At 39.5% G+C, this 15135-nt stretch overlaps 1 protein-coding gene and 1 long non-coding RNA gene across 2 annotated transcripts; both read left to right on the forward strand.

The window, feature by feature from the left end:
• Positions 1 to 1230: 1230 nt before the first annotated feature.
• Positions 1231 to 3924, forward strand: LOC135727412 (uncharacterized). Its single transcript, XM_065245211.2, has 5 exons — positions 1231 to 1438; positions 1611 to 2638; positions 2760 to 2829; positions 2968 to 3133; positions 3551 to 3924. Exons 1-5 carry the CDS (start codon positions 1231 to 1233, stop codon positions 3705 to 3707), a joined length of 1629 nt encoding a protein of 542 aa, XP_065101283.2. The 3' UTR covers positions 3708 to 3924.
• Positions 3925 to 7415: 3491 nt separating this feature from the next.
• On the forward strand, positions 7416 to 12285 carry LOC135747145 (uncharacterized). The gene is made up of 8 exons (XR_010531696.2): positions 7416 to 7592; positions 7798 to 7881; positions 7977 to 8065; positions 9352 to 9413; positions 9657 to 9690; positions 9838 to 9951; positions 10033 to 10154; positions 11664 to 12285. It is a non-coding gene; the product is annotated as an uncharacterized lncRNA (long non-coding RNA).
• Positions 12286 to 15135: the final 2850 nt, after the last annotated feature.

The raw sequence follows: 15135 nt of genomic DNA on the forward strand, positions 1-15135 counted from the left end.
ATATAGACAGACAAACATTTCAGTCAAGTCCATTGTCTGCTGGTTCAAATAGAACAAAACAGTCATATCAGGAGCATGTACACGAATTAGGAGACACAAACACAGAATCGCTGTGTGGCATAAAGTTTGACTCCATATTCAACCAGCTACGTTACTTTCATGTTTGCCAGCCTGGTCTTCCACCATGCCTCGGACATGATCTTTTTGAGGGCATTGTTTCTGTTGACGTGCCGTTGTGCATCAACCACTTGGTAAAACAGGAAAACCAGTTCACTTATGTGGATTTGAATAGAAGTATAGGTCAGTTTACCTATCTTGGAAATGAAGCAGATGACAAACCTCCTGAATTCAGCCCAGGTAGTGAGAAGTTAAGTGGTCATGCCGTCCAGAATTGGTGCCTGTTGAGAGTACTGCCTCTGTTAATTGGGGACAGGATCAAAAATCCTTGCGAAAATGATGTTTGGAAGTTGATTTTGCTCTTGAGAGAGATAGTCGCTTATGTATGTGCACCAGCAATTACTGCAGATCAGATTGCTTACTTGAATGTCCTCATTGAGGAATACATCCAGTCCAGAGTTGAACTTTTTCCTGACCACCCACTTAAACCAAAGCACCATTATCTTTGTCACTATCCTGAGCTCATACTTAAGTTTGGACCTCTCATCCGTCTTTGGACGTTGAGATTTGAAAGTAAGCATACTTTCTTTAAACAGTGTGCCAGAAAACTGCACAACTTTAAGAACCTGTGTGGTACTCTAGCAGAGCGACACCAACTCCTTCAAGCATACTTAAGTGCTGGCAGTCTTTTTCCTCCTGTCGTCCAGGTTGAGAAAGGAACAGCATTCTATGTTGGTGACTATAATGAGAGAATCAAGGCAGCAACTGCACCATATAACTTTTCCCATGACACTACTGTGGTGACTAATGCTGTCACTGTGAAAGGGACAAAGTACAAAAAAGGAATGCATGTGGTTCTACAACGAGATGATGAGGGCCTTCACGTGGGTGAGATTATGTTGATTTTGATCCATCATAGTGATGTTGCCTATTTTATTGTGGGGAGGCAGAAGGCTCTGGAACTTGTTGGTTTGGGTATTCACAGTCTAACAGACCATGACTCAAACTACATGTGTGTTAAACAAGAAAACCTTCTTGATTATTATCCACTAATGGGGTACAAGCTGAATTGCACATCAGTTATAATATTTCATCATTCCCTCAAAGAGTGAAATGGCAGCACTCGGGGAGGACATTAGACAAGCGGTGTTGGCAGTGCTACCTAGCCTACCAGAGGATAAACTTCAGTCCATCCTCAATAAGTTGCACACTATTGGAGTGGAAACCAGATCTGATCTTCAGTTCATCAAAGAGGAGGACCTCCCTGACAACATTTCACCTATTCAGTGTCGGAAGCTTCTAAATGCATGGCAAAACGAAGGTATGTCTTAGATAATGTTTACAAAGTCTTTAAAACAGTCCTTTATTAAGTTAAAAGCTGGTTACTTTTATACACTATACATGTTATTTATAATTTTGTTGAATGTTGGATGGTATTGTATTTAGTGGTGCTATTCTAACAGAATGTTCTTTCTCTTCTTTTTTTCTCGTAGAGAAAACAACATGTTTGACACTGACTCCCGTAGAACCATCTGAGATTTTCTTTAGCCCCACTACAGAAGAGTCTCTATCTTCTGAATTTACAGACACCTCCACCACTCCAAGCCTGCCTAGCAGTAATAGCTCCAGTAAGACTTTGGATTTAAATGCCTGGCCTGAGAACTTCATTGTTCCATGGAACCAAATGCCTGCTGGTATCAAGACCGCCATTGCACAGGGGAAACGTCCAACTGCTAAAGACCGCAGGGAAATGGTACGAATCATCATAAATGAAATGAGGCTGACTGAATTAAATCCGTCAAAATCTCAGTGCCTGACAGTGGCCAAGATGATTGTAAAGCAGCATCCTGGAAGCTTTGCTGATGTCATGAGAGATGGCACTGTAATTGGGAGTGGCTATGGATCCCTCTTGAGTCAACTAAAAACACGAGTAGAACATGTTAATCGTGGAAGTGTTCTCTCAAGACGAAGGATGCTGAAACGGGTTCCAAATTCAGCTGCAGACATGCCTAGAGGACCAGTTGACCAATATGGTTGCGTGAGATGGCAGCCTGACTGTCCACAAGGAGAAACTGAAGAGAGCCTCAAAGAGAAGCAGAGTGAAATGAAAGACCTATACCGTGTTGAGGGTCCAGCTGGTGCAGACAGGGGATATTTGAGTAAGTTAATGGAAACAACCTACTTCCTTCAAAGAAAAGCCATCAATGCCAGCCCACCTCCTTCAATTGCTGAGCTGAAAAATGAGTGGCCCTATCTTTTCACACCGAAAGAGCTGTACAGCCATTTCAAATTACTCACAGACATTGTTGTCCTGGATAAGATGGAGGAAGCTATGGAAAAAAAGGGGAAGCTGATTCTTCAGTTTTTCGAACAGAAGCCAGCAGGGACTAATGCAGATGAGGTGAAGCGGATCCTAGGGATGTACAATAGAGAAGAAAAGTGCGATCCATGGCCAGTCATAATTCTCCTGCTTATGGCACACTTTAAAGAAACATCCGAGGGACTCTTTCTGCAGGCAGATGCAAGTGTGATATTATTATTATTATATTATGAAGCTTTCAAAATTGATATGACATAATTATATAACATAATTGGTATAAAAAATTACTGTACATTTGAATCCATTTTTCTTTGTCTTTTAGGTGTTGGCAACAGCAACAGATGTTGAGAAAACACTTCAGCTTCCTGACTCTCCAAGACTAATTGTCTTAGGTAGTCTATTTTTTTGTAATGAGTTGTAAAGCATTGCAAAGACAGAGGCTATGAAGGACACACATTAGTTTAACGTGGATATGTTTATGTGGAAGGCAACAGATATTTTTTGCATATAAACCATTTGTTTATGCTTAGGTGAATTGCTCACAGCAAGTGTTTGGATGCTGAGCATCGAGGGTCAGGTGGTTGTGCCTCCACATCCCAACTTCGTGGCTGGAATGGCAGCTTTGTTTTCTACCTACTACAACTTTAATCTGGTGTACCAGGAGCAAGCATCTTGCACACTGGAGTTCATTCAAAGGTAACTATGTGCTTTAAGTAGAATACGGTTGATCATTATTTTGTAAAGTTTGCTATTATGAGTAACAGAGATTTGATTTTGCTTTAAGTGTACTTACAGGAAATCCCTTTAACATGATTTTTTGTTGATAAATAGGGTTAAGTTAGCAGTTATTTACCCAAATGCTTTATATCATTGCAGAACCAATTCATTGTAACATTCAAACATTGACAATCAAGATCTATTTGATTTTATATTTTGAAAAGTATATAATCAAATAGATCTTTAGATTTTTGAAAAGCATTGGGGTAAACTGAGCATTTAGGTAAATAAACTGCTTTGTTAGTTTGAAAAAAAAACACTCTTTTGCACTCTTTTGTAGAGCAGTTAAGGCACTTTTTCATAAAGTTTATTTTCATGTGATTTTTGTGATTTCAGATGCTTCATTGGACTGAACCCCTCCAGTGGGACCAAGACAACAAAGGTGTTAAGCCATAAAAGCGGGAAGGTACAGGAGAAAAAGAACAACTGCGTTAACCCTCACGTCTCCTCTCTACTCAAGCGACTGATTGATTTTGAATGGCTTCAATTGTAAGTCTCAAATGACTTCCTTACAATATGAATGGCCATTGTTCTAATGGTTAAAACTAGTATTTCATCATTATTTTGTTGTTGAACAGTTTTTGTCATCAAGTTCCTGATTTGAAATTGGGTCTTTAACCCTCATGTTGTCTTCTGACAAATTTGAAGTTTCTATTGCAGAAATGTTGGTTTATTACAACCTAATTGCTCAAAAGTAATGCAGATGGTTCCCCAAAATGCTCTTCACAAGTCAAATTAAAAATCAGTTCACTAAATTATTGACTTTTAGGTGTTTTACTCATGTTATAGCATTATTCTGAATTTTATTGAATGTTAAGAAAATGAATAGAATATGCTGTTAAAAAAAGACCTTTTGAAAATGTACAGTAATGTAACACTGTATTGTGTTTTAATAATAAAATTGTATGATATTGCATCTTTGACTATGGTTTTATTTGACAGTTGAAGAGAATCTGATGCATGATGTTTGGATTAAACACAAGCCTGGTCTTATTTAAAACACTTTACAATAGGCATCAGCAAAGATGCAAATTTAAAAAAACAAAATGAACTATTTATTTTTTACAACAACATAATGTATTGTAAAATATTTACAGATCTTTGCTGGTAACTCGAGTTGGCAGCAAAAAGATGTAATTATTTCAAAACACAATATATTGTTGTAAAAAAGATTCTACAATAACATATTGTATTGTGAGGAATTTACAGATATTACCTGGCAACTCTAGTTGCCAGGTAATATCTGTAATTTGAAAAGAAAACAAGATAATGTTGTAAACTAAATTACAATAAAGTGTTGTTTTAATATAAAAACCTAATTCTTAGCTGTAATTTATGTACAACAATAACCTGTAAACGAAATCCAGTATTATACTGTAATTTATTTTTACAGTTATTAAAAGCAAATTCACAAGACTTTACAAGATTTTACTGGCAACTTTTTTGCCAGGTAATTACTGTAAAATCTACAGGCAAATTTGTTACAGTGTTGCTATACAAGTTAATTATACAAATATAACTCAATAATAATCTTATTAACAAATATTACCAAATTAAATTATTTTAGCCAGGAAAACTTAAATGTCCCTACATTGAAATGTCATATATGGTTATAAAAGTATATATTTTGACTCACATCTCGATATGGTGGCCTGCAGGTCTTCATTCTTGATGGGATTCAGAAACTGTGAACTGTCTTCACAGACAAATAATCCAAAGTCAGCCTAAGAGTGTGGAGTAAACAGCATCAAGCCTCTCTTTAATAAGGAACTCATCTACAAAAAACAAACAAATACTTGTTATACTTTTATGAATTGTCAAGTTGTACAACACACAGCAATTAAGATTAAGACAAACAAAAAAAAATCACTGATTTTATTAATTCCATTGTTGTGTCTAATATATAGAAACAACTTGTGTTGTAAAAGGAAAGATGACAGCCAGATGACGTCAAAGTATCGCGAGAGCGACACGAAATATGGTTTCTTGAATCCTTCTCGCGGTACTCTGACGTCATCGGGCTGTCGGTCTTGCGGCGCCGCATGAAGTCAAAGAAGCCTCCTGACTGCGTGTGAGAACATTTTGAATTATCTGGCACAAGGCATCACACGTCAAACTTCAACTGACACAACGGTCTCGGTGAAGGGAATAAGCAAAAGCTCCTTTAAATTTCGTCATTTTTTATACACATCCCGTTTATTTTGTAGTTAATTGTTAGATAAGTAAGTAATTTCGTCAAGTTTTCGTTACAGAGTAAGATTTCGTTATCATCGTTACCATATACAATATTTATATTGGTTCAAGAGCGCAGTTTGATAACTCATTCGAGGTTTGTAGCCATATTTAAGTTACTCGCTTACTTTGTTTAAGTGTTAGAGTAAATGTATAAGGTTTTAAAGTAGTATTAATATAAGTAACTGCGCCTCAATCCGAAGGCTAACCACTGGAGGTAGCATTTGTAGGCTGTATAACTTTTACGTCATCAAGACTGTCATATTTAAGAATATTAACAATTATAAAGCTAACTATTATTCTTAGTTAATTGTAAATTGTTGTAATATGCTTATGACTTGCGAATGTAATGTTTATTTAACTGAAATTGTCATGAAAAACTTCGGAGTCAAGTGCAAGTTAACAATATTTATTTAGAAAATAGAATGAGAGATCTGGAGAGCAAAGTCACTGGTAGATCCACACACGGCACACGCCCATTGACTCACTCTGGATGATAACACTACTGTGAGAATGAAGCACTCCCACAGTAGGAGAGAGTGAGTCGGCGCTACACGATAGTCCAGTACAGATCCGAAGGGAGAGAGAGAGCCACCCACGCACTCCGTCGAGAACACCAGCACAGTCACCACACGCAACAGAAGGATGAGACACGCCGCCCTGAAGGTGGATGACAGGCGGAGATGGAAGGTGGTAAATCCAAGTTCTCAGACGGGTAATCCACTGTGAAATCCTGATGTAGATGAAGCCACCCGGCTCCAACTGGTCACCGCCTAAAAACAAAGCGAACCAGCGGTTCCGAGAAACAACAGTCATTAGAGTCAAAGTAATCCACAATGGTAAAAGGTGTACTCCACTCACGGACCGATGAGAAACCGAGACAGCTGGTGTACCGCCTAGAAGAGGAGTCCCCGAACGCCGAAAACCAAACCTGGGGTAACAAGAGGAAGAGACAGAGAGCAACTGACAAGGCAGGGCAGCAGGACTGTGATAAAACAATGAGCGCGCAACGAAAGCAAGGACTACGTGCAATATAAAGGAAAAGGTAAACGAGACACCACCGGTGAACAATTACCGAAACAAGGGGGCGGAGTTAGTGAACACACGAGGAAATGGCACCACAGGTAAACAACACACACACACAGATCACACAGCCATCGATCACCCAGCAGTCATGACAGAAATAAACCAGGCTTGATGACGTATGCAGCCTGCATATTCGACCTCCGGAGGATGCAGCCTTCCGTTTGAGAAACGGCCTACAAGTGTGAGCGTGCGCGAGATTCTGCCGAATTGATTCTTCAATAATGGCAAAGCAAAAAGTTACTGTCATGATGATAACCCACATTTTAAGGTTTAAATTAAAACTCCTAACTTACCTTTCCAGGGGTTTCTGTTCCTGCAGTCTTCCAGCAATACTGGCGCGTATGACGATGCGGACACGAACTGCACACTACAGTATACCGCCGCCTACTGTACTGTAGTAAAATAACGTGAAGGATTGAATACTGTGGCAAACGCAGTAAAAAAAGCCATTTCATTGTAAAAACAATGGGCATGCCAGTTTAAGTAACTTGTGGGCTAAATCACCAAAATAAGTTTGTAGATGTGGTTCAATTATTTTTAAAATGTGTAGCATAATGGACCAGCCTGAATGTATGTAGCCTATAAATATATCGTTTAGACTTTATTTTTAAACCTTTATTTGGTGGTATATGGTTAAACCTTTTTAATGGTAGCAATAGGCTTTATGCCCAGCTGCACTACTTCCTGAACTTCAGCCAGCTCCTTGTTTCCTGTCTGCCATTATTGGACAAACTGATTAATCCAGGTGTGCCTGACCTCAGTAGTCACAACAACAATAATCAGACAGACCTGGATTAATCAGTTTGTCCAATAATGGCAGACAGGAAACAATGAGCTGGCTGAAGTTCAGGAAGTAGTGCAGCTGGGCATAAAGCCTATTAAATAAAAATCTTAAATTGAATCAAATCTCTTATAATAATACATAAAAGCTCTGGGAGGGTTGGGGGTACATCTGGGTAACATTTTAACATTTAATATATTTTGATGTGTGTGTATATATATTAAATTTCTTTATTTTGTTTTCTCAGCCTTTAAACATCTAAACATGTCCTCCAAAAAGGTAAGTTCAGCAGATCAGCTTATCTTATTCTGTAATATTGATACTGGTTTGAGAAAAACTTAGATTAAACAACGTACATGTTTCCAGGAAAAAGGGAAAAACATTGGAAAATAATTTCAGCCTAAGGTTTGAGATGGCTAACTGTGTACATTGCCTTTGTGTACTGCAAGCTGAACTTACAGATTTATATGGACTTTACTTACAGGTTTCCTGTGCTGTTTTGCTCCATTTTACAGAACAAAATAAGGCTGAGGTAGCACCATCCTTGTGGTTAGAGTGAAAGAATGTGGTAAGATTTTGTTCATGTTTTATAAAATACAAATGATAAACATGAAGGTCAGCTACATATAAAAAATAATCAAACATGCTTGTTTCTATCTGAAGGGTATTGAGACCAAAATAAATAATGTGCCATTCTGGACAAGCAGCTGTGGACAATATATGCAGTCAGAGTAGCCCATTTTCTCACACAGGTAAAGTATGCAAAGTAATACCAAACTTCTTTTTAACCTTAACAAATACTGGCAAGGCAAATATACAATGTTTATGTGAGGTACTGTGCAAATGTCTTAGGCCAGTGGTTTTCAAACTGGGGTCCGGGGCCCCCAGGGGGGCCGCAAGATGGTGCCAGGGGGGCCCCAGTTTTATGACATTTTATGAAATACATTAATTTATCATGAATTATGTGTAATTAAACCTAAACAAAATAAGGCTACTAACCAAAATCACTACTTTTTTGTATAATTTAATGTTCTTTTATTAAAATGTTGAGTTTTAGAACAGTTTTTTGTCACTAATTTTCTTTGGGGGGCCGCGAAGGAATGCACCATTCACAAGGGGGGCCACACGCTGAAAAAGTTTGGGAACTTCTGTCTTAGGCCACCATGCTACCATTAGATTTGTTATTTTTGCAATTGTATAGTGATCATATATAATTATTTCTCAGTCTCTTTATTAGAATACAACCAGAAAATACAGGATATGTGTATGTAGTATTAAAAACAATATAAACGTATAAGCTGAGGTGTCAAGTGTTTAGGGTAAACTCTCCTTCCACTTGAGCAATAGCAGGCAACTGCAGGATCTCTTAAACCTAAATGAAATTAAATCCTAATTTCTAATTCTAATCGAATGACTTCAGGACTTCATTCTCCTCAAAAAAGCTCAAGATGTGTTTAGTGCCAAGAGAGGTCACACTAAATACTGACTGATGTCTGAAGAAGACATTTAGTTCTGAAAATTGTTTTGTTTTTAATTTTGTGTACATTTTTCCTGTATTTTCAGTTTGTATCTTAATAAAAAGAGTGAAAAATAAATATGGATGGACATTAAAACTTTGCTAAAACAACAAAGCTGGTGATGGTGTCCCAAGACTTTTGCACAGTAATGTGTATTGACCAAGAGTTGTAATGATCAAAACAAATGCATGTCGTCTATTATTTTCTTTAAATGCACATTTATTCACAGTTCAGTAGGACAGTAAATTATCTGAAAGTGAAATCATTATTGAAGGTGATATCATTGTCACTGCATTCATTGTTACATGATTTTAAACAGTGGGAATCATTGTGTAAGTTTCTTAATAATATCAAATACTACTTTTTTGTCTTGTTGTTTCTAGACCTGAGGATAAGATTTCCAGTTTGAAGTGAAGAAAATGAATCATTATTAACAGCAATTAGGAGTATTTCTCAGCTGAAAAGCCAGGTGAAACTATAAGGGCACTATGATTTACTTTCATATTATCATTCTTTTATAGATGAGGAGCAACCAGTAAGAAAAAGCAAAAAGATGTTTTGATGTTGCCTGAGGCACCTTATTGTGAGTACATTTTAATGCTATTAGCCATTTAAATTGTTATACTTCTGTGGAATTAAGAAACAATATACTTAATCCTAGTGTACAGTATTTGTAGTATAATGATGATTACTTGATTTATATTTATTAATTTAGCATATGCCTTGAGTGACTTACAAATGATAATGCATTCAACATTTTACAACAGTTACTACAATACATCATCAATTTTTAAATCTAATTAATTTTTTTTTATCACAAATGCAGCACATCAGTCAATTTCTTCCAATACTGAATCAAGGTACAGTATTTTGTTTTTTTATCTTAAATTATTAATATTGATATTTATATTGAATATTAATATATTCTTCCACACAGACTTATTGTTCATTTATTTTACTGGTGTAGTTAGTAATGTTATTAATGTTTCAAAACTCATTCTTGAAAGAAATCCTGGAGTGGAGAATCATTCTGAAAGTAGACCAAATACAGGACAACACCACAGCAGTGGTTGGAAAAATGCAGGAGACAATGAGCAAGCCAAGCTGAGTTTCAAAAGATGGTATGTGCCATAACACATGCAAAATTACTAGTCACTGCTGACGTTTTACCCATGTTTATTACGGATTGTTTTTGTTTGTAGATTTGTTATCTGTTTCTTCAAAGGGGATGCAGTTTGGGAGATGGGAAATAGGAGGATGCTACAGTTACACAGGGCGAATTTCAGCAGCTCAGTTTCACACTTGCAACTAACAATGAATTATAGTGAGTCTGTGTGAATCCCAAACATCTCAAAATTATTTTGGTATATATATTGTATGTAAATTGTAATGTTGTAAATAAGAATGTACATTGTAAATGTTAATAGCACATAAACATTAATAGCAATTAATAGTCTATTTTTAAAACAAAAATAATGTTTGATGCTTTGGATACATATAGTATCATATACTCTACATAGTATACTTCAAGATGACTTTAACACAAAAACCTACAATAATATCAAAGATCAATGTATAAGACAACTTACATTATTTTATGAAATAGTAAACTATTTTTATACTCTGTGTGACCTTTGCTCTCTCTGAGATGTGTATGTTCATTTTGTAGCTGGTCAGGGTAGAAGACCAGCTGACGTACCAGTTTTGCCAGGTTGGAGGACCATCTTAAACCAGCTAAGACAGCCAACCAACTTAGCTAAGCTGGTATATGCTGGTGGGTCATCTGGTCTTCCAGCCTGACCAGCTACAAAAGGCCAAAACCCCTCTAAAACAATCCTGCTACACCAGCCTGACCAGCGAAAACCATACTGGGAGAATTCATATTCATATTGATTTGCATTTACACATAAAATGGGTAACATACATTACTGTGCAAAAGTCTAAGGCCACCATCATCAGCTTATTTGTTTTAGCAAAGTTTTAATGTCCATCCATATTTATTTTTCACTCTTTTTTTAAGATACAAATAGAAAATACAGGAAAAATTTACACACAATTAAAAACAAAACAATTTTCAGAAGTAAATGTCTTTTTCAGGCAACAGTCAGTATTTAGTGTGACCTCTCTTGGCACGAAACACATCTTCAGGACTTCATTCTCCTCAAAAAAGCCTTAAGTCATTTGATGATTAGAATTAGAAGGTTTAAGAGATCCAGCAGTTGCCTGCTATTGCTCAAGTTTAAGGGGAGTTAACCCTAAATACTTGACACCTCAGCTTATACTTCATACTGTTTTTAATACCACATACACATTTCCTGTATTTGCTGGTTGTATTCTAATAAAGACACTGAGAAATAATTATATATGATCACTACACAATTCCAAAAACAACTAATCTAATGGTAGCATGCTGGCCTAAGACTTTTGCACAGTACTGTCCACATTTACCCACCTTTACTTTGAGTGAACTGTAAGCAACAATAATGCCATAGCATGAAATACTAGGTAAAAGTGAGTTGTGCATGCTTTCTAGTTTTAGCACAGAATTCTGTCTCCCTTATATTTAAAATGTTTGCTACAGATATTTTGCAAGACATTTTAAACATATCGGGGCGGTTTCCCAGACAGGGAAATCTTAAAATACATCAGTGCCCTTTGTTTAACATCATAATGCGCACAAGTAATGTTTTTAGTAAGGCATGTTTGTTAAAACTAGTTTTATTTCATATTTAAACTGAGGCAAAGTCCTGGTTTAAGCTAATCCTTGTCTGGGAAACCACCCCAATAAATAATAACTACTTAACTTTTAAATGTGTTCATTTCGTTGTTTAAGGCTAGAAGACAACGAAAATATTTGACATGGGAGTCCAGCAGACAGCCAGGGACACGCACACACACGGAGCTGAAGCGCGTTTGACTGACGCGTACGGGAGATCAGGCACGCGCACGGGAGCTCGCGCACGCACACACAAACACGGAGCACAGGAAAATTACAACTGTTCAATTAAAATAAAATAACTTTGTGGTAAACAATGTTTAGCGTGTCTGATTTAATTTGTTGTAATGAAATAAAACGATGTGCTGAGGACTTTAGGCGAACGTCCCCTAAAAGTCCCGAAAGTCCGCTGACCGTCCTGCAAACGTCCTTGTGAAAGTCCGGAGGACGTCTTCGCGGACGTCCGCTCGACGTAACAGAGGACCCTACACGATAACGTCCATTTCCATTTCAGAAAGGTGGCAACCCTATGTAAATCTTTTGTGCCCATGTGTAATCTCAAGTTTAAATTTTAGCAGTTAACTGGTATATTCCTTAACAAAGATAATAGCGGCAAAAACAGATCTATATGCAATGTTACCCAATTTACGCTTGTAAAGCGACGAAGCAGTCGCTCTGACGCGTGCACACATGTATCCGTGTCCACGCGCGTCTTTGCGTTCCTCCGCGCGCGCAACTGCATCCAAAAGGGGACGCCACGCGAATGAGTTAGTATGAAAACATGACGAGAAGTAAGTTTCTAAATCATAATGCTAATTTTATATTTACTCGATCAGAATTGGCTTATGTAGATGGACATCAGAAATGTTTTGTGCAAAGCAGGGATAGGGAAGGAGAGATTATGAGTTTAAAGGAGGAAAGACAAACTACATCCTCACTCTGTCAGGTCTCAAACATTAGAGGAAAAATCTCAGGAAAACCTTTTGTCAAGTCTATAGGATTGCATTGTTGCTGAGAAAATCAACAGATGTATGTGTTATACTGTTCTGTATTTGCAGATATGAAATTAATATTTAGTTTACTAATATTTAACTCTAGGACACTAACTTACATCACAGTTAGCAGTAACTGTGACTGAGATTATTTAGTATTGTCAGGAAATGAACTTCGGAGTCAAGTGCAAGTTAACAATATTTATTTAGAAAAATAGAATGAGAGATCTGGAGAGCAAAGTCACTGGTAGATCCACACACGGCACACACCCGTTGACTCACTCTGGATGATACACTACTGTGGGAATGAAGCACTCCCACAGTAGGAGAGAGTGAGTCGGCGCTACACGATAATCCAGTACAAATCCGAAGAGAGAGAGAGAGACACCCACGAACTCCGTCGAGAACACCAGCACAGTCACCACACGCAACAGAGGGATGAAACAAGCGAACCAGCGGTTCCGAGAAACAACAGTCGTTAGAGTCAATGTAATCCACAATGGTAAAAAGGTGTACTCCACTCACGGGTGATGATGCAAACCGGAGAGAAACAGAGACAGCTGGTATACCGCCTAGAAACGAAGCGAACCAGCTGTACTGAGACAAACAAAGTCAATGAGTTCCAGTAATCCACAAGCGAGCGGTCCGGGCGAAGACGAGTCCCCGAACGCCGAAAACCAAACCTGGGGTAATAAGAGGAAGAGACAGAGAGCGACTGACAAGACAAGGCAGGGCAGCAGGACTGTGATAAAACAATGAGCGCGCAACGAAAGACAGGACTACGTGCAATATAAAGGAAAAGGTAAACGAGACACCACCGGTGAACAATTACCGAAACAAGGGGGCGGAGTTAGTGAACACACGAGGAACCGGCACCACAGGTAAACAACACACACAGATCACACAGCCATCGATCACCCAGCAGTCATGACAGTAGCCCCCCCTCCACGACCGGCACCAGACGGACCGGGAGACTCACCCTGTCGCCGACGGAGGTCCTCGATCAGCCCAGGATCCAGCAAATCCCGACCCGGAACCCAGCTCCTCTCATCAGGACTGAAATCCTCTGCCCCTGCGGCGGGAGTCTAGTAACCTCTTAACAGTATAGACAGGGGCACCATCCACTAGACGAGGGGCGGGGGGATTAGGGGCAGAGACAGGAGGGTTATAGCGAGCAAACATCACAGGTTTAACCTTGGATACATGAAAAACAGGGTGAACCCGACCAAGAGAAAGGGGTAACTTAAGCTTTATCGTCACCGGATTAATGACCTTAGAAATACTGTATGGCCCAATGAATCTCGGAGCCAGCTTACGAGAAGGCTCACGGAGAGACAGATCCTTGGTAGAAAGCCATACCTTTTGACCACAAACGTAACGGGGTGGAGGTCGCCGATGACGATCAGCTGCAGCTTTGGTTCGTCTGGAATTAGATAATAACAGTGTCTTAGCTCTCCTCCAGGTGCGTCTGCACCTGCGTACGAAAGCTAACGCAGACGGAACGGCTGCCTCGGGCTCCTGTGATGGAAACAGGGGAGGTTGATAACCGATGGAAAGTTCAAACGGGGATAAATTGGTAGACGTAACGGGAAGAGAATTATGAGAATACTCAACCCACGGGAGCTGATCGCACCAGGAATTCGGATATTGTGACGACAGACAGCGGAGCGTTCTACCGAGATCCTGATTAGCCCGTTCGCATTGCCCATTGGTCTGCGGGTGATAACCAGAAGACAAGCTGGCCGTGGCGCCAATTTGTCTACAAAACTCCTGCCAAAAACGAGAGATGAACTGAGGACCCCTATCTGACACTACGTCAGTCGGAATACCATGTAACCGAAAGACGTGATTAATCAAAACCTGAGCCATCTCTTTTGCAGAAGGTAGCTTGGGCAGGGGAATGAAATGAACCGCCTTCGAAAAACGATCCACCACAGTTAGAACCACAGTGTTACCATTAGATGCCGGTAAGCCAGTGACAAAAACAAGGGCTATATGAGACCAGGGACGGGAGGGCACGGGCAAAGATTTAAGCAGACCAGCGGGTGGTAAATTAGATGCTTTATTACGAGCACAAACCGAACAGGCTAGTACAAACTGTCTGACGTCAGTGGACATAGAAGGCCACCAAAAACGCTGACGGACGGCAGCCAACGTTCTCCGAATACCTGGATGGCCGACAAACTTGGACTCGTGACCCCACCGGATGACATCGGAACGTAACCGCTCAGGAACCCATAGGCGACCCGCTGGACACCCCTCCGGAACTTCCCCCTCCCGGCCGGCCTCTCTCACCCGCTGTTCGATTCCCCATACGAGGGCGCCGACCACCCTCCCCTCCGGGAGAATGGTCTCCGCCCTCTCCGAATCGGACTTCTCGAACAGACGGGAGAGAGCATCAGGTTTGGTATTTTTCGAGCCAGGCCGGTACGAGAGGGTGAAGTTGAAACGATCAAAGAAGAGTGCCCAACGAGCCTGCCTAGATGTTAGTCTTCTGGCTGAACGGATATATTCAAGATTTTTATGATCCGTCCAGACCAGAAAGGGCTCCGAGGTTCCCTCCAACCAGTGACGCCATTCACCCAAAGCGAGTCTGA

This window comes from Paramisgurnus dabryanus, chromosome 1 (assembly GCF_030506205.2).
Source record: "Paramisgurnus dabryanus chromosome 1, PD_genome_1.1, whole genome shotgun sequence".
Classification (NCBI taxonomy): domain Eukaryota; kingdom Metazoa; phylum Chordata; class Actinopteri; order Cypriniformes; family Cobitidae; genus Paramisgurnus; species Paramisgurnus dabryanus.